This window comes from Oncorhynchus nerka, linkage group LG24, assembly GCF_034236695.1.
Source record: "Oncorhynchus nerka isolate Pitt River linkage group LG24, Oner_Uvic_2.0, whole genome shotgun sequence".
Lineage (NCBI taxonomy): Eukaryota > Metazoa > Chordata > Actinopteri > Salmoniformes > Salmonidae > Oncorhynchus > Oncorhynchus nerka.
The window spans coordinates 62,544,741-62,570,580 of NC_088419.1; the positions used below are offsets into that span (position 1 = coordinate 62,544,741).

The window sequence follows — 25,840 nt, forward strand, 5'->3', positions numbered from 1 at the left end:
GGAATTGAGTCAGTGAGCAGACAGCGCGCCAGTCTGTGTGGCTGGAGCGGCACTGCAGAGAATATACACAGGCTGCGTGTTGTTTTTCCTTCCGCGCGCCAACACCCCGGGAGAAGCCACAACAAATAGACCAAACAAATACGTTTTAGACAGTTATTATAGTAATATAAGGGCATCGCAATTTGTATCATACGCAAGAAAGATGAGTCACGAATGAGGTCTTCAGGATGTCGTTCAAGGTAATCTCCACATTTTCCTGATGTTCTGCATAGGCTACTCTAACCAAGCTTGAAATGAAAAGAGAGTAGCATAATCAACTCACTACGAATGTTAACTTTCTTTGCGGCCATCGCTCATAATGTGTGTTATGAATAGGTCTATGATGAAGAGTATGCGCGTGTAATCTGCGCGCAATAATTATGTATTTATGGAAATTAGATCTGCTGCTTGACCTTCAGTCAGAGTCCTGCCCTTTTGACCTGGCTAAGATTAGGTTGTCATGTCACTAGAGTAAAGTGACAGGTGTTGAGGTAGTTGATCATCATCTGGCCATGAGCAGCCTACCATTGCAGACCATGCCCCACCCACATGCAGTATTTGGAAATATCCGCCAAAAATGAGTCAATCCCAATTTCTATTAACTTTGACACTTTGAACTGTTTGGCCCCATTGAATTACAGTCAAACTTACTGTTTCCATAAAAAGGCCTCATTATTGCAGTAGAGTATTCCATACTTATCTTTCAAACCATTTAACTGGACATGGTCATTATTTGATTGACACATGATAAAATGTATTATTTTGTCTTGTCTGTGTTAGGTTTACACATATTTATTTGGACCAATGTTGGTGGGTGTGAGCTAGACTGTTAGAGACCACACAACCAGACCAGAGACCATACAACCACACCATACACAATGCAAGAGCATAATCAATGTGTGTGCATGTGCAAAGAGCCTCTGTCCATATTGATTCATATTGATTGTGAACAGGAATTGCCTGACTGCAACTCATTTGAAATGGTTGTCTATAACCGCCATTGTCTGATCAATACTAAAAAAATTGCATGCCAAATTTGGAATTCTGAGATGATACTGTAGATCTGTTACCTTTTATTTTGATTACAGGTCTGTTTTCTGACACCAATGTCTAGTCGATGTTGTATCATGTGTGTTTGTCCTGCAGAAGGAGACTCCCCTTGCTAACGCCGTGTTTTGGGCAGCTCGTAAGGGGAACTTGGCCCTGCTTCAATTACTGCTCAACAGTGGTCGTGTGGATGCCGACTGCAGAGACAGTGTACGGACACTGCATGCCCTGGTGGCTCAGCTGCACGCTTTACCCATAAACCACCTGTGGTAGGAGAGAAAGAGAGAGCTACAACCCTTCTGTCTGTCTCTGTGTGTGTGTGGATGTATACATGTCTTAATAATGTGTTTTAAGTCCACTTATGTGCTTGCTGTTTTCATGTGTGTCACATCTAATTGTTTATTGTTGCCTGGTATCTGAAATATAATGCTTTGTCGAGTCTCCGCTGACAAGTTCAACTATGTTTCAGCAACTTTCTCTTGAGACTATGGCATGTGAATGATTGGAAAGAGCGTCAGGCAAGGAGTGTTATTTTGGAGGGGTGTGTGTGTAATTAGATTGTCTTGAGGAGAACCAAAACACTTGCAAAACTTTAAAAAACATGTGCACCATGTTTCCTTCCTGTGCAGTTTTAATGACGTGTAAACAAGGATCTGACTGGACTTAAGGACTGAGGTGTTGATTGATTGTGATGCCTCGATCTCTTTCCAGTTTGGCACCACAGCCCTGATGGTGGCGTCCTACAGTGGCCACTATGACTGTGCCAGGGAGCTGATCATGCAGGGAACTGACATTAACCTGCAGAGAGAGGTACGGTAGATGACCACTTTAGTGCACTTTGCTGTCATTATAAGACTTACCTCGGTTTTAGTGTTGCTCGTTGATAAACTGCAACCTTCCACTTTTCCATAGAGTACACAGTTCGGTGGTTGAAACGGTCGGTGCATTATTGATGTTGCTTTGAGACTAATGTGGTCAAAGTAGAAATCAATAAGCAGTAAAGATGTTTTGAATCATTGAGAAAATGTGAACAGGTATGTCCGTTTAAGGTCTTTCTGACTTTGAATGCATGTTTCTACCCTCAGACAGGCTCCACTGCCCTCTTCTTGGCTTCCCAGCAGGGACACAATGAAGTAGTGAAGCTGCTCTTTGAATTTGGTGGCTCAACTGAATTCCAGACAAAGGTATGCTGTGTCACCTACTTGGAGAGAGAGTGAGATTACAGTGAGAGAGTGTCAGAGGACATCAGGGGGAGACGGACAGAATATACTGACAGCAGTGATCCAGAGTGTTTGATGCCTGCTGTGTTAAGTCATATTCCATGGGCCAGTCACTCCAGGATATGTGGCTAATCTGTATTCTCATGGTTTGGCAGGATGGTGGCACAGCCCTCTCTGCAGCCTGCCAGTATGGCCACTCTAAGGTGGTGGACACTCTGCTGAAGAACGGCGCCAATGTCCATGATCAGCTGCATGTGAGCATCCCTAACACCTCTCACACACTGTCTGTTCTTTTCCACCACTCCTTTTCCCTGCAGAACCCCACTGACAGTGTCCACTGCTGTAGTCCACAAAACAACAAAATCACACACACTCATGTTACCGCTGAGTCAGACATGAGCTCCATTTTGTTTTATGCACTGTTAGGGCTGGGTGATATGGTCAAAATATCACGTTACAATATTTTCAAAATGGTTGATGGTATTCGAGTTTACATTTAGCTAGCTAACAATAAGAAATAAAATAATACAAACAAAGTAAATGGCAGTAGAATATAAACATTTTAGCATAAGTATAATACAGGAATGCACAATTTATAGTGATACGGGGCATTCGGAAAGTATTCAGACCCCTTGACTTTTTTTACATGTTGTTACTCTACAGCCTAATGGATTAAATTAAATGTTTTCCTCATCAATCTACACACAATACCCCACAATGACAAAGAGAAAACAGGTTTTTATAAATGTTTTTAAATTTATAAAAAAATAAAACACAAAAATACCTTATTTACATAAGTATTGAGATACAGTGGGGCAAAAAAGTATTTAGTCAGCCACCAATTGTGCAAGTTCTCCCACTTAAAAAGATGAGGCCTGTAATTTTCATCATAGGTACACTTCAACTATGACAGACAAAATGAGAAAAAAAAATCCGGAAAATCACATTGTAGGATTTTTAATGAATTTATTTGCAAATTATGGTGGAAAATAAGTATTTGGTCAATAACAAAAGTTTCTCTCAATACTTTGTTATTTACCCTTTGTTGGCAATGACAGAGGTCAAACGTTTTCTGCAAGTCTTCACAAGGTTTTCACACACTGTTGCTGGTATTTTGGCCCATTCCTCCATGCAGATCTCCTCTAGAGCAGTGATGTTTTGGGGCTGTTGCTGGGCAACATGGACTTTCATGGAGTTTTTACCAAAAAGTTATATTTAGGTTTCATCTGACATTCTCCCAATATTCTTCTGGATCATCCAAATGCTCTCTAGCAAACTTCAGACTGGCCTGGACATGTACTGGCTTAAGTAGGGGGACACTGCAGGATTTGAGTCCCTGGCGGCGTAGTGTTTTACTGATGGTAGGCTTTGTTACTTTGTTCCCAGCTCTCTGCAGGTCATTCACTAGGTCCCCCCTTGTGGTTCTGGGATTTTTGCTCACCGTTGTGATCATTTTGACCCCACGGGGTGAGATCCTGCATGGAGCCCCAGATCGAGGGAGATTATCAGTGGTCTTGTATGTCTTCCATTTCCTAATAATTGCTCCCACAGTTGATTTATTCAAACCAAGCTGCTTACCTATTGTAGATTCAGTCTTCCCAGCCTGGTGCAGGTCTACAATTTTGTTTCTGGTGTCCTTTGACAGCTCTTTGGTCTTGGCCATAGTGGAGTGTGACTGTTTGAGGTTGTGGACAGGTGTCTTTTATACTGATAACAAGTTCAAACAGGTGCCATTAATACAGGTAACGAGTGGAGGACAGAGGAGCCTCTTAAAAGAAGTTGTTACAGGTCTGTGAGAGCCAGAAATCTTGCTTGTTTGTTATTGACCAAATACTTATTTTCCACCATAATTTGCAAATAAATTCATTAAAAATCCTACAATGTGATTTTCTGTCATAGTTTAAGTGTACCTATGATGAAAATTACAGGGCTCTCATCTTTTTAAGTGGGAGAACCTGCACAATTGGTGGCTGACTAAATACTTTTTTGCCCCACTGTAAGTATGAGACTACAAATTGAGCTCAGGTGCATCCTGTTTCCATTGATCCTCCTTGAGATTTCTACAACTTGATTGGAGTCCACCTGTGGTAAATTCAATTGATTGGACATGATTTGGAAAGGCACACACTGGCCTATATAAGGTTCCACAGTTGACAGTGCCTGTTAAAGCGAAAAACCAAGCCGTGAGGTCGAAGGAATTGTCCGTAGAGCGCTGAGGATTGTGTTGAGGTGCTGTCCTGAGCAATTGGGGGAGAAGGGACTTGGTCAGGGAGGTGACCAAGAACCCAATGCTTACTCTTACAGAGCTCCAGAGTTCCTCTGTGGAGATGGGAGGACCTTCCAGAAGGACAACCATCTCTGCAGAACTCCACCAATCAGGCCTTTATGGTAGAGTGGCCGGACAGAAGACAATCCTCAGTAAAAGGCACAACCCGTTTGGAGTTTGCCAAAAGGCACCTAAACAAGATTCTCTGTTCTGATAAAAACAAGATTAAACTCTTTGGCCTGAATGCAAAGCATCCCATCTGGAGGAAACCTGCTACCATCCCTATGGTGAAGCATGCTGGTGGCAGCATCATGCTGTGGGGATGTTTTTCAGGGCAGGGACTGGGAGACTAGTCAGGATCGAGAGAAAGATGAGCGGAGCAAAGTAGGTCCTCAGACTGGGGCGAAGGTTCCACTTCCAACAGGACAACTACCCTAATAAACACACAGTCAAGACAACGCAGGAGTGGCTTCTGGACATGTCTCTGAATGGCCCAGACAGATTCTGGACTTGAACCCGATTTAACATCTCTGGAGAGACCTGAAAATAACTCTGCAGTGACGCTCCCCATCCAATCTGACAGAGCTTGAGAGGATCTGCAGAGAAGAATGGGGAAAAACTCCCCAAATACAGGTGTGCCAAGCTTGTAGCATCATACCCAAGAAGACTTGAGGCTGTAATCGCTGCCAAAGGTGCTTCAACAAAGTACTGAGTAAAGAGTCTGAATACTTATGTAAATGAGATATTTACTTTTTTTATTGATGAGGAAAAAACACTATTTAATCAATTTTAGAATAAGGCTGTAACGTAACCAAATGTGGAAAAAGTCAAGGGATCTGAATACTTTCCGAAAGCACTGTAGGGTCTGTTACTATTCATAGGACAAGCCATACAGTGCATCGCTTTGTCATTTACTTTTCTGATGTGACATGTTTCTAATATCATGTTTTAGGATGGTGCCACTCCACTCTTCCTTGCTTCCCAGGAGGGTCATGTGACTGTCATACGTCAACTTCTGTCATCTGGAGCCAAAGTTAACCACCCTAGGGAAGTGAGGCCACACTCCCATACAATAATAGAGGACCTCAATAGAGGGACTGACATCTTCATCTCTCGTTTCACCCTCTTCCTCCTTTTATTTTATCTCCATGTAACTTTACTCCCCTTCTGTTTCTCCTCACTCCTCCCCCCCCCTCCAGGATGGCACAGTCCCCCTGTGGATGGCAGCCCAGATGGGACACAGTGAAGTAGTGAAGGTTTTACTTCTGCGTGGTGCAGATCGGGATGCTGACAGAAAAGTATGTAGTCCGTTAGCAACCCAGTCGGTGCCCAGTGGGTTGACAAAGACAAGATCATATTCCTCCATGTGGTTGCTTTATCTTTCAAATCCTCTTTCAGGGTTTACTCGTGGAAAATACCAAAAAAAATACATTAATATATTAAATCAAGTCATTTATTTAAATTACTTTGTGTACGTTTTGAAATGTTAATGTATCTTGTTTCTTTTGATCTCATTGAAGGACGGGTCAACTGCACTATTCAAGGCAGCTTTCAAAGGACACAACACTGTCATTGAGGAGCTCCTCAAGTTCTCCCCTTCATTGGGCCTTCTCAAGGTAGGATAGATATCAAGATAAAGCTTGCGCTTTGGCATCTCCTGACTTGCCATGAGTAGTTTTTATTCAGAAGTATATTGTGAAACATTATATTGTAAAACATTTGCAGTATTTTAGTGATAAGAAACCGCTGTTAGTTACAAGTGTCTTAACTGTTTCATTTTTCCAGAATGGTTCCACAGCCCTCCACGCTGCTGTCATGGGTGACAATCATAAAAGTGTAAACCTTCTGCTGGGGGCCAACGCAGACCCCACACTACCCAACAAGGTACATCACTGTAGTGTGAGCTAGGGATAAGAAGGAAAGCAGAGGAGGAGGATGCATTTCAGGACGTCTTTCAGGTTGATCATTTTATGTTATGTTTTCTTTGCAGAACAATGAACTGCCAGCAGATCTTACAAAGAGCAATCGTATCCTGAGGGCTCTGCGACCTCACATCTTAAATGGAAGTAGTTGATGACAACCCTAGTTGTCCATGGTTAGACCATGACCACAAACCTTAGACTATGGTTGTTTTGTGGAGAGAAATGCACTGAGGGCTCCGAACAACAGAACAAACCAACAGGATTCAGTCACACAACAATAATATTAATATGGTGCTTGTTTTCAATTGCAGCTTCAGACAATGTTATTTGGAGTTACCATAACTGGATATAGCTAAAAGGATGGTTATATATGTAGCCTACTACAAAAATGCATCAGTTTGTGGCAATAGTTATTTTGCCATGTGTGCCCTTATCTTTGAGGTGTTATAACTTTGCTGTATAGTTTCTGTTTATAAAATGTTTTATCCCTGGTGCTGTAATATTTCTAAATATTTAGCCTTTTCTTTCTTCCATATTAATAAATGTAAACTGTAAATGTGTTAAATAAAATAGGAATGTGAAATAACTGTCATATTTTGTCCTGTGACTCAGTCAATAACATGTGTGATGTTTTGGGTCAGCCTTTGGAATCAGTTCAATTGCCCTGGGGGGTATGAACAAAGGATCCAATTTGGGAATGTAGTTTTCCTGGTCGTAATGCTGGTGAGTTACTGCCGCTCTGATATCCAAAAGTTATTCCCAGCTGTATGAAATAAAACAAAACATTTTCTGGCCTAATAATGTAAGAAATAACACCAAAAAAATGAGGGCCTAGGGGCTAGAAGAACGGCTGCCCTCTGTGACATTTTCTTCTGGTGCCAGGAAAATAACCTCTTACTCAACGTCAACAAAACAAAGGAGATGATCGTGGACTTCAGGAAACTGCAGAGGGAGCATCCCCCTATCCACATTGACGAGATCGCAGCAGAGAAGGTGGAAAGCTTCAAGTTCCTTGGCGTACACATCACTGACAAACTGAAATGGTCCACCCACACAAACAGTGTGGTGAAGAAAGAGCAACAACGCCACTTCAACCTCAGGAGGCTGAAGAAATTTGGCTTGGCACCTATAACCCTCAAACTGGTACGGCAACTGTACCGCCCGCAACCGCAGGGCTCTCCAGGGGTTTGGTGCAGTCTGCCCAACGCATCACCGGGGGCAAACTACCTGCCCTCCAGGACACCTGCAGCACCCGATGTCACAGGAAGGCCAAAAAGCTCAATAACAACAACCACCCGAATCACTGCCTATTCGCCCCGCTATCATCCAGAAGGCGAGGTCTGTACAGGTGCATCACAGATGTGTTTCAGTCTCTCGGTCCCAGCTATCTCAAGATCATCAGACTGTTAAATAGCCATCACTAGCACATTAGAGGCTGCTGCCTATATACAGACTTGAAATCACTGGCCACTTTAATAAATAGAACACTAGTCACTTTAATAATGTTAACATATTTTGCATTGCCCATCTCATTTGCATATACTGTATTATATTCTACTGTATCTTAGTCTACACAAGCATTTCGCTACACTCGCACTAACATCTGCTAACCATGTGTATGTGACAAATAAAATTTGATTTGATTTGCTGCTCTGACAGTGCTCTTTCATATATTCTTAATTCCTTTACTTTGATTTGTGTGTGTTGTGAAATTGTTAGATATTACTGCATGGTTGAAGCTAGAAACACAAGAATTTCATTACACCCGCAATGACATTGCTAAACATGTGTATGTGGCCAATAAAATTTGATTCGATTTACTGTACTCACCAAGAAACAGAATCCTTGCAAATCTGTCTGATCTTGGTAACCTTATTTCTAGCATATACAATGCACATACATGTTTATGGTTTGTTAATCAGAATTTCAAAGTACAGATAAAAATAGGCTATGAAATTGACAGTAAAGGGTCAGAAAAAGCTTTACTCGTCTCCTTTCTGTTGCTGTCACGTGTACATCCATAGGCGGAAGTGACACTCGACATCTTGATGCGGAAGAGATTCAGAACAATTGAAGATTTCACCAAAATGATAACAAAACACTAACCAGAGCTAATAACGTCGTGTTGTAGCTATTGTACGTTGATCTATTGAGACTAGAGTAAAGTTTTATTTTGGCAATTGTACGTATCCAGCAACCATGGCTAATAACAATTTACAGGTGAGTGAGTGTCCAGCCAGGGACAACAACAAACGAAATTAGCCAGCTAGCTAGGCTTGCTAGCTAACACTGTATTCAAGTCTACTGTTGTTTCGGATGGCGTTAATGCTTAGATTTGTCTAGTAAATATGACTCTTGACGCGGGTGCGTGTGTGAGAAATGTTTCATTATTTACTAATTTCATTGTGACATACCTTTCTAAAATAAACTACACCAAATGACAGTGATGATATCTGGCAGAACAAGATGTCATGCTAATGCCCTTCCCTCTTTTGTTATGGTTCTTCTATAACATTGCCCATGCATTGTGTTACAGAAAGCCATAGATCTTGCAAGCAAGGCTGCAGAGGAGGACAAAGCTAAAAACTATGAGGAAGCTCTCCGGTTGTACCAGCATTCTATTCAGTACTTCCTTCATGTTGTGAAGTGTGAGTTGTCTTATATCTCCACTTGCTGTTTACAAGTCTTAATTTGAGAAATACACTGCAAACACAGAACATACACATACATTGTTATTCTATTCACTTTAATTTGGTAATATACACACATGCCAGTTTATTAGGTATACCCATCTAGTATTGGGTCGGACCCCCCTTTGCCTTCAGAACAGCCTGAATTATTCGGGGAATTCTACAAGGTGTTGTAACGGCATCATGCAGTTGCTGCAGATTGGACTTTGCGTCACCATGGACCAACATCCCTGTGGAACATTTCCGACACCTTGTAGAATTCCCCGAATAATTCAGGCTGTTCTGGAGGCAAAGGAGTGTCCGACTCGGTCTAGATCGGTACATTCATGCTGCGAACAGCCCATTCCATCTAATCTTAAAGATGCTCCATTGGGTTGACGTCTGGGGACTGTGCAGGTCACTCAAGTAAACTGAACGTGATGTCATGTTTCAAGCAGTGTTTTTCCACTACTCAATTGTCGTGTTGGTGGTCACGTGCCCACTGGATACGCTTCTTCTTGTTTTTAGCTGGTAGGATTGGAACCCTCTGTGGTGGTCTGCTGCAATGGCCCATCCGTGACAAAGATTGATGAGTTGTGCGTTCCGAGATGCCACCAGAGACTGCACACCACTTTTGCACTGCGCTGTTATTTGTTTGTTTGTGGCCCTCCTGTTAGCTTGCACAATTCTTGCCATTCTCCTTCAACCTCTCATCAACAAGCGGTTTTAGCCCACAGGACTGCCACTGGATGTTTTTTGTTTGTCGCACTATAATCGGTTAACCCGCACTGTCGTGCGTGAAAAGCCCAGCAGGGCGGTCGCTTCTGAAATGCTGGGTCCGGCACGCCTAACACCGATGATCATACACCGATAACACCACGCTGAAAGTTCCTTAGATCACTAGTTTTGCCCATTCTTTTTATTTTAATTTTACCCCCTTTTCTCCCCGATTTCGTGGTATCCAATTGTTAGTAGTTACGATCTTGTCTCATCGCTACAACTCCCGTACGGGCTCGGGAGAGACGAAGGTCGAAAGCCATGCGTCCTCCGAAACACAACCCAACCAAGCGCACATCTAACCCGGAAGCCAGCCGCACCAATGTGTCAGAGGAAGCACCGTGCACCTGGCGACCTGGTTAGCGTGCACTGCGCACGGCCCACCACAGGAGTCGCTAGTGTGTGATGAGATAAGGATATCCCTACCGGCCTAACCCGGACGACGCTAGGCCAATTGTGCGTCGCCCCACGGACCTCCCGGTCGCGGCCAGCTGTGACAGAGCCTGGGCGCAAACCCAGAGTCTCTGGTGGCACAGCTAGCACTGCGCCACCCAGGAGGCCCAGTTTTGCCCATTCTAACGTTCAATCAAACTAACTGAATGCCTCAATATGTGTCTGCCTGCTTTATATAGAAAGCCACGACAATCACTGTCTGTAGGAGCAAACCATTTTTGTGAATGGGGTGGTGAACCTAATAAACTGGCCGGTGAGTGTATGTGTTCACCTTTGATCTTAAAGTTTGGAATGAACTTGGAATGACCACAGCAGGACCTCTGGGTAAACATAAATAATTTATTAAAGAAACTGTTGTAAAAGTTTTTTTCACTTTCACATTAAATGCCCAACGTGTGAGGTGACTTAGGGCATAATGTGATGTGACAACCTGTGGTCCATTTCCTTTTCCTATAGATGAGGCCCAGGGAGACAAGGCCAAGCAAAGCATCAGGGCAAAGTGTGCAGAGTACCTGGACCGAGCAGAGAAGCTGAAGGAATACCTTAAGAAGAAGGAGAAGGCTCCTCCAGCCAAGCCTGTCAAAGAGTCTGGGTCTGATGACAAAGGGTGAATAGGGCTGTGGTGGTCATGAAATTATGTCAGCCGGTTATTGTCGTGCAAAAGTCTGCCGGTCTCACGGTAATTGGCCGTTAATTAATATAGGATTAGCATTTCCAGGCCTCCATGCATACAAGCCACAGATGTGTGCTTTTGTAACATCTACTTAAAAATAAAATCAACTAAATATACAATAAATCCATTATTTATTGGTCCAAATAGCCAAATCCACTAATGTTGTATATACGGTGTAGTTAGCAAGTTGAGTACTACCAAAAAATGTGCAGAGTCATAAAAGGAGATTTACTGCGGTCATGACTCATGATTGCCAATGTGGCGGTACTATGGTCACCACAACAGCCTTAAGTGAGCATAATGATGCGTTATAATCCTCACCAATCCTTCATTTGGTTCTGATTCTTTAGTCTTTTGGACTGTTTATATCATTTTTGTGTTGCCTCCTTATCAGTACAGTGAGGTCAAAACGACTTTGCTTTTTCTTTTGCAGGAATGAGAGTGATGAAGGTGAAGGTGACCCAGAGAAAAAAAAGTTCCAAAATCAACTCTCGGGTGAGTTATAGCATCAGCTACTTCCCTTTTCAGCATTTTTTGTGAGGCTCATACAAGCTTTGATGTTGCCTTTTGACACTGAATCTGCATTTGATTTGTATGAAAAAAATGTATATACGTCGTACTACATTTCACCCACTTCTATCTATCTACTATATGTCTTACAGGTGCCATCGTCATGGAAAAGCCAAACATCAAGTGGAGTGACGTAGCTGGGCTTGAGGGTGCAAAAGAGGCCCTTAAAGAAGCTGTCATCTTGCCCATCAAATTTCCTCACCTCTTCACAGGTATGGATTATGTAATTCAATCAACACATAACATTCTAGATAATAACACATGTATTGTGACTTGCAGCAATGCATCTGAAGAGTAAATTGTTTTAGTCTTGGATAGTATTAACTATAGAAGTCATGTAATTAAAGAATACATGAGTATGTTTGTCTTTGGTGTCCAGGAAAGCGGACTCCATGGAGAGGGATCTTGCTCTTTGGCCCTCCTGGTACAGGAAAGTCTTACCTGGCCAAGGCTGTGGCCACAGAAGCCAACAACTCCACATTCTTCTCTATCTCCTCATCTGACCTGGTGTCAAAGTGGCTGGGGGAAAGTGAAAAGTGAGTGATGGGGCAAAGAGGATGGGCTATGCAATCAAATCAAAATAGTATTTGAAGGATATTGCTCATACATACCCATCTCTATCCTCTTCATTCTTCTCCCACACCATCCATTGGTCTCCTATTTACTTGCCACCACTCTTTCTGTCATCAGGTTGGTGAAGAATCTGTTTAGCCTAGCCAGGGAGAACAAGCCCTCCATCATCTTCATCGATGAGATAGACTCTCTGTGTGGCTCCAGGAGTGAGAACGAGAGTGAAGCAGCCCGCCGCATCAAGACTGAGTTCCTGGTCCAGATGCAGGGTGAGAGTTTACGCAAAGCTTGGCCTCAGATCCTGTTTACCTTGTACCTTGAGTAGTGACACAACTGCTTCGTCCACTGTGTCGTTTAGCACTGAACCTTTTTCTTTCTAAACAACTAAACTACACATTTTTTGGCTTTCCATTTGACTGGACCAGCTGTCTATTTTAAAGTGTTTTCTCTCTCTTCTCCCAGGTGTTGGAAATGACAATGATGGAGTCCTGGTTCTAGGAGCCACAAACATCCCCTGGACATTGGACTCTGCTATTAGGAGAAGGTCTGTGTATATTTATCTTTTGATGATCTCAAGTCCTTTATCTTATTGTAAAGATGTATTATTCCTTGGATATTTACCCATTGACTCTTGTTAGACAGATTGTTAAAGATTAGAACTAAAGAATGAGATTCCCTCCTGTCACTTGCTGCATCACCATATGTCATTCCCGTATCAAATATCACAACTGTCGTGTTTCTGTGCCTCAGGTTTGAGAAGCGGATCTACATCCCTCTGCCTGAGGAGCACGCCCGCTCCTTCATGTTCAAGCTACATCTAGGCTCCACCCCCAGTGAGCTCATTGAATCAGACTATGTGACCCTTGGTAAGAAGACAGAAGGCTACTCTGGAGCTGACATCAGCGTCATCGTGAGGGACGCCCTCATGCAGCCAGTCAGGAAAGTGCAGTCGGCCACTCACTTCAAACGGGTAAGTGACATTCAACAGAGGCGGGGCTCAACTAGGTGCAGCAAATCTTAATTGATTTAATTTTCAGCATCTAATAGTTTTGAAGGAAGGATTGAATGCTCTGTCAATGAAACGTCAGTAATCACAAATCCAGTTCCGTCCATGTCTTCTCCTGCATACACCCAGGTCCAAGGATCGTCATGGAACCATCCCAACCTCGTGGTAGACGACCTCCTGACCCCATGCTCACCAGGAGATCCAGACGCCATAGAGATGACCTGGATGGATGTTAATGGGGAGAAACTCATGGAGCCTGTTGTTTGCATGGTGAGAAGAACCCCAAAAACATATATATTTTTGAATATAAGGGAACAAGTATGTGATGATACCTGTGTTGCGATTCTCGTTAGTATCGTGGCAAGGAAACAAAACATGAAGCGGATGTAACTTTTTTGGGGGGGAAACAGCCCTAATGTTGGGAACAAACATCATTATGTTGTCATCCAGAGTCACATTTTAGTTATGTTCCAAGCTATATCACACTATATTTTACATACACCAGGTTTTTAATATCCAAACAAAGATTGTTTGATCTGCTTCGCATTTTCATTTTTGCAAAAATATTGAGATACTGGTATCGTCCCAGACCCTACTAATTGACCTTTGTGATGTGCTGTTTACAGGCTGATATGCTGAGGTCACTGCACAACACCAAGCCAACCGTGAACGAGCAGGACTTGGATAAACTCAAGAAGTTCACAGAGGACTTTGGTCAGGAAGGCTAACACTCAACCAGATAATGCAAACCCAACTTTCCTTTCTCTTGTCCTTTTCCTCCACTGGTTCTCAGGCTTGTATTTACTACTCTACTTTCTCTCCAAGTTACAAAGGGGTTTCATGTATGTTGACTTGTTTGCTTATTCTGCTAATACATACCCATAGTACATTACTTTTTTCTTTTTTTTAACGAAGCCAGATAAGGTTGACTAATGTTTAAGATGGTGATGGTCTCAAAGAATATGGATTCAAGCAATGTATTCATAGTTTATGCTTTAAAACACTAAAGTGTCTGTTTTTGCCTTGATGGCATCAAACTAACAATGCATGTCATGGTGCATTACAGCAACTCCTCCAAAAGGCCTTTACTCCTTGAAGTACATCTATGACTTGACAAGATAGATGAGGATTGCAGGTTTTGTTGTACTGTATGGTGTTAGGACCTAGTTAGTTTACTTGACTAGGACCTAGTTAAGTTTTTATTTATTTATACATGTTGTATCCAAGAAGGGCTAAGTCTGTAACGTTCACTTCTGTGTTGGTGGAGTAGCACTCATTGAAGCGGACCATATCATGATTAAATATCAGCAACTTTAATTTGATTTCAACTTCCTTTCATTGTCTTTTTTTGTACAATATTCATATTATTTTGCTGTAGGCTGTTTTTGAAAGAAGGCGTTAGTCTGAGTTCCTTGCTGTTCAACAGCAAGTAAAAGTACTTTGGGATGGGTGGGTGGGGCTATGTTATAATGAAATAAAACCCAATGATTGATCTGAAAGATGAATCGGTAATTGAGTGTGCAATAATGTTTGGTCATTTTTTTAACCTGTACCCCTTCAATTGTACTTCATACATTTTTGCCCACTTCAAATGTTTTGTACAAGTTGTGCCTTGAAAGAGAATCAATGTATATCCTCTCTCACTTACTACTAAAGCCGATGAAACTTCAGACACCCTATGAAAGAGACACATATTCAGACAGTTACTTACTTATGATTGTATACAGTTCTTTCTATAACCTCTGACTTAAAAACGCAAAAAATGCTATAAATCTCAATGTACAGTATAGTCATTAATTCTCATTTGAGCTGTTCAAAAATATTGTCTGGTCACTGGGATGAGATTAGTGTAGTGTTGAACAATGCTGAGAAGGGAGGGGTTTTTCTTCATAAAAGAAGAATGGTCATTATGTTTTCTTTTGAAAATACTGTTAACATCTATGGCTGTGGGGTTTCCTTAGAAATATATATTCAGGTTTTTTTCTGGGATGTTCCAGAGGTATCCAGTTGTGTTCTAATCTTGGTGTATATGTAAATAAAAATATTGCTTATTGAAATTACTGATGTTTTACTTTACACATCTTTGGATGGTTCTATATTTCAATACACTACCATTCAAAAGTTTAGGGTCACTTTTCAATTTTTGAAAGAAAAGCATTTTTTGTCCATTTAAAATAACATCAAATTGATCAGAAATACAGTGTAGACATGGTTAATGTTGTAAATGACTATTGTAGCTGGAAACGGCAGATTTTTTAAATGGAATACCTACATAGGTGTACAGAGGCCCATTGTCAGCAACCAGCACTCCTGTGTTCCAATGGCACGTTGTGTTAGCTATTCCAAGTTTATCATTTTAAAAGGCTAATTGATCATTAGAAAACCATTTTGCAATTATTTTAGCACAGCTGAAAACTGTTGTCTGATTAAAGAAGCAATAAAACTGGCCTTTGACTAGTTGAGTATCTGAAGCATCAGCATTTGTGGGTTCAATTACAGGCTCATAATGGCCAGAAACAAATAACTTTCTTCTGAAACTCGTCAGTCTATTCATGTTCTGAGAAATTAAGGATATTCCATGCAAAAATTGCCAAGAAACTGAAGATCTCGTACAACTCTGTGTACTACTCCCTTCACAGAACAGTGCAAACTGGCTCTAACCAGAATAGAAAGAGGAGTGGGAGGCCCCGATGCACAACTGAGCAAGAGGACAAGTACATTAGTGTCAAGTTTGAGAAACAGACGCCTCACAAGTCTTCAACTGGCAGCTTCATTAAATAGTACCCGCAAAACACCAACGTCAACAGTGAAGAGGCAACTCCGGGATGCTGGCCTTCTAATCACCAAAATGAAAGCTAGACAGTCAGAGAGCATTGAAAATGTGAAAATTATGGCAAGATGACCATTTATTTGCAAATGTTGATGGCAAGGAAATACATCACTTTTCAATGCGTACCTCCGGATGTCATTGGAGACAATGTGTCTCACCCTGATTTGACACCCCTGATATAGCGTGTCATTCACAAAACACTGGGATGTGACCACAATGCATAAGAGAGTAATATTCTGATATTAACATTGGTGCGAAATACCAGGGAACGGTGTTGAGACAAGCGGTTTGTCCAGAGACCCAACATACAAGGCACTGTCATGCCAAAATGTGCAAATAATCTATGGAATGTGTGTATGAAGTAGTCTACATTTCATACTAACTGGCACTGTTATTAATTTGCTCTGGACTATGTTAAGAGCATATCATGGTTAAAAGTGATTCTTTTTCAAACACCATGTGACATCAAGCGGCTCCCCTTGAGCCAAGGTGAAACTCAGATGTTGCTAGGATTCACAAATAGTTTCCATAGTGAATTCATGTGGATTTAATAAGTAAATTGTTAAAATGTCATACAACCGCTAAAGAGCAATAAACACTGCATTAATTCTGCATAACAAAATGTTTTCCATTTGAAATGTAAGGTATAATGGTTTTGTGATTACATGAAAGCAGTTTGCCCCATAAAGCTCTACTTCATTTGATATCAAATAAATATAATCTGTTATCAATTATTGTATACAACGTTCATGTCTAAAAAGGAAACACAATCTAGTATTCCAAATGTCTGTACAAGGTGGTGTAAGAGTTAAATAAGACTTTGAAATTGAATATAAAAGGTGAAAAACCAGTGGCTGATGTGTTCAGCGACAAATAGAGGCCATTCACATGTTAACTAATTAACATATCCAGTTAAACAAAGAGCACATAATGTAATGACTCAATAAATATCCATAAATATCATTAACATAAAAAAATAGACACATATTTCAAAATGATTTTAGGAGTGGCGTAAAGTCAAAACAATTGAAATGTCAAGGAGTATCATTCAGTTCTCTGTTGTAGCAGCTTTAAATGTAAGATTAGCCTGGATGTTTGTGCATACTCTAGTTTACACATGCATCTCCTCCTCACCTCTCACATGAGGTGAGATAAAACAAAAGACATGGTTCAACAGCTGACAATGAATTAATAGGAAAACCAAGCAATAATCCTAGATTCACTTCCAAAAATATCCAATATCCTTCCATGTTCAAGGAATGACAATAACCAAATAAAGGCAAGTGAAATCTCAAATGCAAAGTAGATGAAAAATGAGTGAAAAGCCTCAAAAGGACATTGGGTTTAAGACAGATGTGTAAAGTGAAGAATCAGGATTTTACAAGCTCAGGCATGTTCCAATAAAACTCTAGTCCCACTCTTAATGACCACTCTACTATACGAGTCATCAGTTAGAAGAATTTACATTTGCGAGACCTGAAAAGGATAAAAATAAGTTTAAATATATCAAAACCTTTTCTTCAGATGTGCATAAAATATCACATAATTTGTGTTTCTTCAAACAAAAAAAGGCAAGCTGCAAAATAGCTACTGTGCCTAATAGAAAGCGCTACAGCGTTAATATACATCAAAAGCTTTGGTAAGGGCACAAAAGGAGTAATTTACTGGCACATCACAATCAAACCTCATAGGTGAACATAGCCCAACCATCACATACATGTAACTCCTCCATCTCGGTCACATGGCTACAGAAATGCAGCTGCAGTGCTGCAAAAATGTGGGAATGGTGCGTGTCAGTTAGGGATAGGTATCGTTGTAAACTGTTCCAATGAAGACACTAGAAGACAAACAGAGACCCAATAGCCAATCCAGTCACAGCTCCAGCGAGCATACTGAGAGCCACGTCTCCTCCATCATCACGTTGACGCTCGTGAACAATAACCTGGTCCATTCCTTGTGGATCCCTCATAGGATATGCTCCTACAAACCATGGTGGGAAATATGAACTGTGGTTAGAATGGTGAAAACTTCTATATTGCTAAAATAGTCATTGAAAGATAACATCCATTAAAAGAATGAAGAAACATTTAAATCAATGTAATTATCAATGTAACCTTGCAGACTTAAAAGTGGGCATTCACCCAGTGCGTACCCTGGTACTGATAGGGGTATACAACCGCATTAGGCTGCCCATCTGCTGAATAAATTATCTGTGTGCCATGAGGAGGAGCTGGGGCATAGCCTCCATAAGTGTCCGGGACATAAACCTATTGGAAAGGCAGAAATTACCTGTCACTATGGGAGAGTACCACCACCACCACCACCGTAACTAGAGAGCATGTATCCTAAAGCACAATATATAACAAACACCATGTTATATAGATGTATTATAAACTAAGGATTTACAATGGATTCACTAAATCAATGTAAGTACACTGAACATTTTTTTGTAAACGCAACAAGTGTTTGTCCTGTTTCATGAGCAGAAATAAAAGAACCCAGAAATTTTCGAAATTGAGCAGAAACGTGTTTACATCCCCGTTAGTGAACATTTCTCCTTTGCCAAGATAACCTGACAGGTGTAGCATATTAAGAGGCTGATTAAATAGCATGGTCATTACACAGGTGCACCTTGTGCTGGGGACAAAAGGCCACTCTAAAATGTGCAGTTGAGTCACACAACACAATGCAACAGATGTCTGAAGTTGAGGGAGCGTGCAATTGGCATGCTGACTGCAGGAATGTTCACCAGAGTATTTAATGTTAATTTTTCTAGCATGTCGTTTTAGAAAATTTGGCAAAACGTCCAACAACCTCAGACCATGTGTAACCACACAACCCCAGGACCTCCACATCCGGCTTCTTCACCTGCGGGATCATCGGAGACCAGTCCCCCAGACAGTTGATGAAACTGTGGGTTTGCACAACTGAAGAATTCCTGCACAAACTAGCAGAAACCATCTCAGGAAAGCTCATCTGCGTGATTGTCGTCGCCACCAGGGTCTTGACCTGACTGCAGTTTGGCGTCGTAACCGATTTCAGTGGGAAAATGCTCACCGTCAATGGCCACTGGCACGCTGGAGAAGTGTGCTCTTCATGGATTTACCCCGGTTTCAACTGTACCGGGCAGATGGCAGATAGCATCTATGGCGTCATGTGGGCGAGCGGTGGGCGAGCACAATTTAATTTCATCGATGGCCATTTCAATGCACAGAGATACCGTGTAGAGATCCTGAGGCCCATTGTCGTGCCTTTCATCTGCCGTCATCACCTCATGTTTCAGCATAATGCATGGCCCCATGTCACAAGGATCTGTATACAATTTCTGGAAGCTGAAAATGCCCTAGTTCTTCCATGGCCTATATACATTCACCAGACATGTCATCCATTGAGCATGTTTAGGATGCTCTGGATCGACAGCGTGTTTCAGTTCCCGCCAATATCCAGGAACTTTGCACAGCCATTAAGAGGAGTAGGACAACATTCCACAGGCCAATCAACAGCCTGATCAACTTTATGCTAAGGAGATGTGTCACGCTGAATGAGGCAAATGGTGATCCCACGAGATACTGACTGGTTTTCTGATCCACACCCCTACATTTTTAAAGGTATCTGTGACCAACAGATGCATATCTGTATTCCCAGTCATGTGAAATCTATAGATTAGGGCCTAATGAATATATTTCAATTGACAGATTTCCTTATATGAACTGTAACTCAGTAAAATCTTTGAAATTGTTGCATGTTGCGTTCATATTTTTGTTCAGTGTAAATGTCAAGACAGAATTCCAAGTGAAATAGCATAAGACACTGTGCCACACTGACTGCTCAAAGTATATTCACAAATGTAAAGGATAGGCAGCAGGCTCACATGTACTTATTCAGAATACAGAGGAGAGGCAGAAGCAACAATCTTCTGCGCAAAGTCAATCTGAGGATGAGCGACCACCTAAAATATAGATAATCTCTATGGAATGTTTTGAATGTGAATTAAAAAAAATATACTAATCTATTAACTAATCTAACACGGTCAATAAGAAGACTGGGATATGAAGGCTGAGGGTTTTGGCAGATCAGTAGAAACTCACAGAGCTGACTCTGGCATCCTGGAGAGCCATGGTCCATGCACTGAAACACCAATGGGAAAACAAGAATTGACATGACTTATCAGCAGGCTATCCAATATAGACACAACTAACCACAGTAATATTGATTACAATGGGAGAGCTGTCTTACAAAACATCATCTGCACTGTCTCCACAAATGCTGATGACCCGTCCGTCTCTGCAGACTATCTGGAGCAGGGCATTTTGACTCCTGCCCTCTGGTGGGTTCAGATCTATTGACAATGAAAATGTGAATGGAACAGGTGATTGATGGGTTAGTGCAGATAAACTATCCTAGGTCTAGTTGAGAGGATAGGATAGAAAAGTATAACAGATGTAGTCAAGTACCTTGACATGCAGTTGCACTGCGAATGTTAATGCTGTCCACTCTCATGTGGATCCCATCCTCCATATCTCGCCGGTGCTGGTCATCAAAGAATACCAGCCACCCATCAGACCACAGGTCAAACCAGTTTCTCTTCCACCGCCGCAGAATAGTGCCTGCATCAATTGTATTAAAAATATTGTAGCACTTAGTGCAAACACAGGTCTTAAGCCCCAAAGTCAAAGAGCAATGAGGTCCTCGTGATATGGAAAAACTCCATGAGGAAATTCAGTGAAGTATCAGGAAGAAACATTCAACTATAGAAATCAAACTTATTCTTGACCACACCTAGTACCTGTTACATTGGTAGTTGGAAACATGACAAGCATGATGCATGGCTAACAGGTTTCTGACATTTGTGTGCTGTACAGCTCCACTTACTCTGCCGATGAAGGAAGCCACTTTTCATAATCGACATCCTTAGGTCACACTGAAAATAGAATACATAGGAAAAAAATGCTTACTGCATATAGCGAAATCCATTTAACTAAATTGGCCTTCCTAAACCATCACTGATCCCTATCTAGTTAGCTACTGTAGCTGATTTAATCAATAAATCGACTGGTCCTTAATTAGAATGATGGGAATTGTAGTTTATATCAGTTCTATATCTACGATTATAAACTGGGTGGGTCGAGCCTTGAATACTGATTGGCTGACAGCCGTGGTATATCAAACCGTATACCACAGGTATTTTTTTATTTCACCTTTATTTAACCAGGTAGGCAAGTTGAGAACAAGTTCTCATTTACAATTGCGACCTGGCCAAGATAGAGCAAAGCAGTTCGACAGATACAACGACACAGTGTTACACATGGAGTAAAAGCTATTACAAAACATGTGTTTGTACTGCTCTAATTATGTTGTTTATAATAGTAATAAGGCACCTCGGGGATTTGTGGTATATCGCCAATATACCACAGCTAAGAGCTGTTCTTATGCACGACACAACGCGGAGTAGAACTTCCGACGCCGACAGAGATGGCCGCCTCGCTTCGCGTTCCTAGGAAACTATGCAGTTTTTTGTTTTTTTTTACGTGTTATTTCTTACATTAGTACCCCAGGTCATCTTAGGTTTCATTACATACAGTCGAGAAGAACTACTGAATATAAGATCAGCGTCAACTCACCATTAGTACGACCAAGAATATGTTTTCCATGACGCGATCCTGTGTTCTGCCTTACAAACAGGACAACGGAATGGATCGCATGCAGCGACCCAAGGAAACGACTCCGAAAAAGAGGGAAACGTAGCGGTCTTCTGGTCAGACTTCGGACAAGGGCACATCGCGCACCACTCCCCAGCATACTTCTTGCCAATGTCCAGTCTCTTGACAACAAGGTTGATGAAATCCGAGCAAGGGTAGCATTCCAGAGGGACATCAGAGACTGCAATGTTCTCTGCTTCACGGAAACATGGCTTACTGGGAAGACGCTATCCGATGCGGTGCAGCCAACGGGTTTCTCCACGCATCGCGCCGACAGAAACAAACATCTTTCTGGTAAGAAGAGCGGCGGGGGCGTATGCCTCATGACTAACGAGACATGGTGTGATGAAGGAAACATACAAGAACTCAAATCCTTCTGTTCACCTGATTTAGAATTCCTCACAATCAAATGTAGACCGCATTATCTTCCAAGAGAATTCTCTTCGATTATAATCACAGCCGTATATATCCCCCAAGCAGACACATCGATGGCTCTGAACGAACTTTATTTAACTCTTTGCAAACTGGAAACCATTTATCCGGAGGCTGCATTCATTGTAGCTGGGGATTTTAACAAAGCTAATCTGAAAACAAGACTCCCTAAATTTTATCAGCATATCGATTGCGCAACCAGGGGTGGTAAAACCTTGGATCATTGTTACTCTAACTTCCGCGACGCATATAAGGCCCTGCCCCGCCCCCTTTCGGAAAAGCTGACCACGACTCCATTTTGTTGATCCCTGCCTACAGGCAGAAACTTAAACAAGAGGCTCCCACGCTGAGGTCTGTCCAACGCTGGTCAGACCAAGCTGACTCCACACTCCAAGACTGCTTCCATCACGTGGACTGGGACATGTTTCGTATTGCGTCAGATAAAAATATTGACGAATACGCTGATTCGGTGTGCGAGTTCATTAGAACGTGCGTTGAAGATGTCGTTCCCATAGCAACGATAAAAACATTCCCTAACCAGAAACCGTGGATTGATGGCAGCATTCGCGTGAAACTGAAAGCGCGAACCACTGCTTTTAATCAGGGCAAGGTGTCTGGCAACATGACCGAACACAAACAGTGCAGCTATTCCCTCCGCAAGGCTATTAAACAAGCTAAGCGTCAGTACAGAGACAAAGTAGAATCTCAATTCAACGGCTCAGACACAAGAGGCATGTGGCAGGGTCTACAGTCAATCACGGACTACAAGAAGAAACCCAGCCCAGTCACGGACCAGGATGTCTTGCTCCCCAGGCAGACTAAATAACTTTTTTGCCCGCTTTGAGGACAATACAGTGCCACTGACACGGCCTGCAACGAAAACATGCGGTCTCTCCTTCACTGCAGCCGAGGTGAGTAAGACATTTAAACGTGTTAACCCTCGCAAGGCTGCAGGCCCAGACGGCATCCCCAGCCGCGCCCTCAGAGCATGCGCAGACCAGCTGGCTGGTGTGTTTACGGACATATTCAATCAATCCCTATACCAGTCTGCTGTTCCCACATGCTTCAAGAGGGCCACCATTGTTCCTGTTCCCAAGAAAGCTAAGGTAACTGAGCTAAACGACTACCGCCCGTAGCACTCACTTCCGTCATCATGAAGTGCTTTGAGAGACTAGTCAAGGACCATATCACCTCCACCCTACCTGACACCCTAGACCCACTCCAATTTGCTTACCGCCCAAATAGGTCCACAGACGACGCAATCTCAACCACACTGCACACTGCCCTAAACCACCTGGACAAGAGGAATACCTATGTGAGAATGCTGTTCATCGACTACAGCTCGGCATTCAACACCATAGTACCCTCCAAGCTCGTCATCAAGCTCGAGACCCTGGGTCTCGACCCCGCCCTGTGCAACTGGGTACTGGACTTCCTGACGGGCCGCCCCAGGTGGTGAGGGTAGGCAACAACATCTCCTCCCGCTGATCCTCAACACGGGGCCCCACAAGGGTGCGTTCTGAGCCCTCTCCTGTACTCCCTGTTCACCCACGACTGCGTGGCCACGCACGCCTCCAACTCAATCATCAAGTTTGCGGACGACACAACAGTGGTAGGCTTGATTACCAACAACGACGAGACGGCCTACAGGGAGGAGGTGAGGGCCCTCGGAGTGTGGTGTCAGGAAAATAACCTCACACTCAACGTCAACAAAACTAAGGAGATGATTGTGGACTTCAGGAAACAGCAGAGGGAACACCCCCCTATCCACATCGATGGAACAGTAGTGGAGAGGGTAGCAAGTTTTAAGTTCCTCGGCATACACATCACAGACAAACTGAATTGGTCCACTCACACTGACAGCGTCGTGAAGAAGGCGCAGCAGCGCCTCTTCAACCTCAGGAAGCTGAAGAAATTCGGCTTGTCACCAAAAGCACTCACAAACTTCTACAGATGCACAATCGAGAGCATCCTGGCAGGCTGTATCACCGCCTGGTACGGCAACTGCTCCGCCCTCAACCGTAAGGCTCTCCAGAGGGTAGTGAGGTCTGCACAACGCATCACCGGGGCAAACTACCTGCCCTCCAGGACACCTACACCACCCGATGTTACAGGAAGGCCATAAAGATCATCAAGGACATCAACCACCCGAACCACTGCCTGTTCACCCCGCTATCATCCAGAAGGCGAGGTCAGTACAGGTGCATCAAAGCTGGGACCGAGAGACTGAAAAACAGCTTCTATCTCAAGGCCATCAGACTGTTAAACAGCCACCACTAACATTGAGTGGCTGCTGCCAACACACTGTCATTGACACTGACCCAACTCCAGCCACTTTAATAATGGGAATTGATGGGAAATGATGTAAATATATCACTAGCCACTTTAAACAATGCTACCTTATATAATGTTACTTACCCTACATTATTAATCTCATATGCATACGTATATACTGTACTCTACATCATCGACTGCATCATTATGTAATACATGTATCACTAGCCACTTTAACTATGCCACTTTGTTTACTTTGTCTACATACTCATCTCATATGTATATACTGTACTCGATACCATCTACTGTATGCTGCTCTGTACCATCACTCATTCATATATCCTTATGTACATATTCTTTATCCCCTTACACTGTGTATAAGACAGTAGTTTTAGAATTGTTAGATTACTTGTTGGTTATCACTGCATTGTCGGAACTAGAAGCACAAGCATTTCGCTACACTCGCATTAACATCTGCTAACCATGTGTATGTGACAAATAAATTTGATTTGAGTATATACCACATCCCCATGTGCCTTATTGCTTAATCACAACACACACCGCCTACACCAGAGAGGAAGTTTACTATATTTATCTAAACTCATTGTTGACAGTGTCGGGTATGTTAACTAGCTAAATTAGTACTGTCTGTAACGTTACCTAGCTAGCGGACCTATTTACGTTGGCATTTGACCCTTTCGTCATTAAAACTATTACGTTACTTTGAAGTTTGTGCTGACAATATTTCTGGATATTATAATATGACTAACGTAAACTCACTCACTTTTGTACATCGCCATGGTCCGTACAATTGACCTTATTTTAGCGCCCAAAAAATGTAATACTTCCAGATCAACTGTAATGTCAATACCGATGTAAAGCACAATTTCTCCCCTTTCCAACAGAATTTATGCCGAGACCTCCACGCTGCCCGTTTCTGCATGATTGAAAAAGGCAATGAGCTCCTTCGGGTCTTTTTAAAAATGGCGGGTGGGGAAGCGAAACTAATGCGTGGTTGTGAGGAGATGTGTGGGAAAACAGATCGAGTGTTTTTTTCACTCGATCTGTCCAACTTATCACCTTATCGCCTCTAAAATGTAAATAAAACAATATAAAGAGTTTATATAATGTGTCATTACATACCTATTTGAAGGTTTGTGTCGAATTTGAATAGGGTTTTTAGGGCGGTGCTAAAGTGATCTTAGAAGTAAACAGCGACTTTGAGAGTGACGGTCGCTTACAGTGATGACGCAAAAAAATAACTAGGTATCCCCCTTTACTGTCCATTTCTTGTTTTTAAACGATGAGAGAAGTGCTACACCTGGTGGAGAGCGATTGTAAAACAGGAAAAGTTGCTTTATGCGTGCTGTACGTTACGGCATGACACGTCACG

At 42.3% G+C, this 25,840-nt stretch overlaps 3 protein-coding genes across 6 annotated transcripts; 2 read left to right on the forward strand and 1 right to left on the reverse strand.

The window, feature by feature from the left end:
• Positions 1-29: 29 nt before the first annotated feature.
• On the forward strand, positions 30-7,080 carry LOC115108394 (ankyrin repeat domain-containing protein 29). 3 transcript variants are annotated; one of them, XM_029632663.2, is made up of 10 exons: positions 30-239; positions 1,186-1,296; positions 1,798-1,896; positions 2,172-2,270; positions 2,462-2,560; positions 5,525-5,623; positions 5,772-5,870; positions 6,093-6,188; positions 6,358-6,456; positions 6,563-7,080. In XM_029632663.2, exons 1-10 carry the CDS (start codon positions 228-230, stop codon positions 6,644-6,646), a joined length of 897 nt encoding a protein of 298 aa, XP_029488523.1. In that variant the 5' UTR covers positions 30-227; the 3' UTR covers positions 6,647-7,080. The 3 variants fall into 3 exon arrangements, with proteins under 3 accessions (XP_029488523.1, XP_029488525.1, XP_029488526.1); XM_029632665.2 differs by lacking the exon at positions 1,186-1,296; XM_029632666.2 differs by lacking the exon at positions 30-239 and having other exon boundaries at positions 1,206-1,355.
• Positions 7,081-8,512: 1,432 nt separating this feature from the next.
• On the forward strand, positions 8,513-15,269 carry LOC115108395 (vacuolar protein sorting-associated protein 4B-like). Its single transcript, XM_029632667.2, has 11 exons — positions 8,513-8,714; positions 9,031-9,142; positions 10,850-11,000; positions 11,500-11,561; positions 11,729-11,848; positions 12,016-12,172; positions 12,327-12,475; positions 12,669-12,750; positions 12,957-13,176; positions 13,342-13,482; positions 13,839-15,269. The coding sequence occupies exons 1-11, from the start codon at positions 8,694-8,696 to the stop codon at positions 13,938-13,940; spliced, it is 1,317 nt and encodes a 438-aa protein (XP_029488527.1). The 5' UTR covers positions 8,513-8,693; the 3' UTR covers positions 13,941-15,269.
• An 816-nt stretch (positions 15,270-16,085) lies between these two features.
• On the reverse strand, positions 16,086-25,710 carry LOC115108396 (pleckstrin homology domain-containing family B member 2-like). 2 transcript variants are annotated; one of them, XM_029632668.2, is made up of 7 exons: positions 25,591-25,710; positions 20,915-20,963; positions 20,497-20,649; positions 20,279-20,381; positions 20,131-20,170; positions 18,195-18,309; positions 16,086-18,022 (listed from the first exon to the last, which is right to left on the reverse strand). In XM_029632668.2, the coding sequence occupies exons 2-7, from the start codon at positions 20,949-20,951 to the stop codon at positions 17,880-17,882; spliced, it is 591 nt and encodes a 196-aa protein (XP_029488528.1). In that variant the 5' UTR covers positions 20,952-20,963; positions 25,591-25,710; the 3' UTR covers positions 16,086-17,879. The 2 variants fall into 2 exon arrangements, with proteins under 2 accessions (XP_029488528.1, XP_029488529.1); XM_029632669.2 differs by lacking the exon at positions 25,591-25,710 and adding an exon at positions 25,232-25,523.
• Positions 25,711-25,840: the final 130 nt, after the last annotated feature.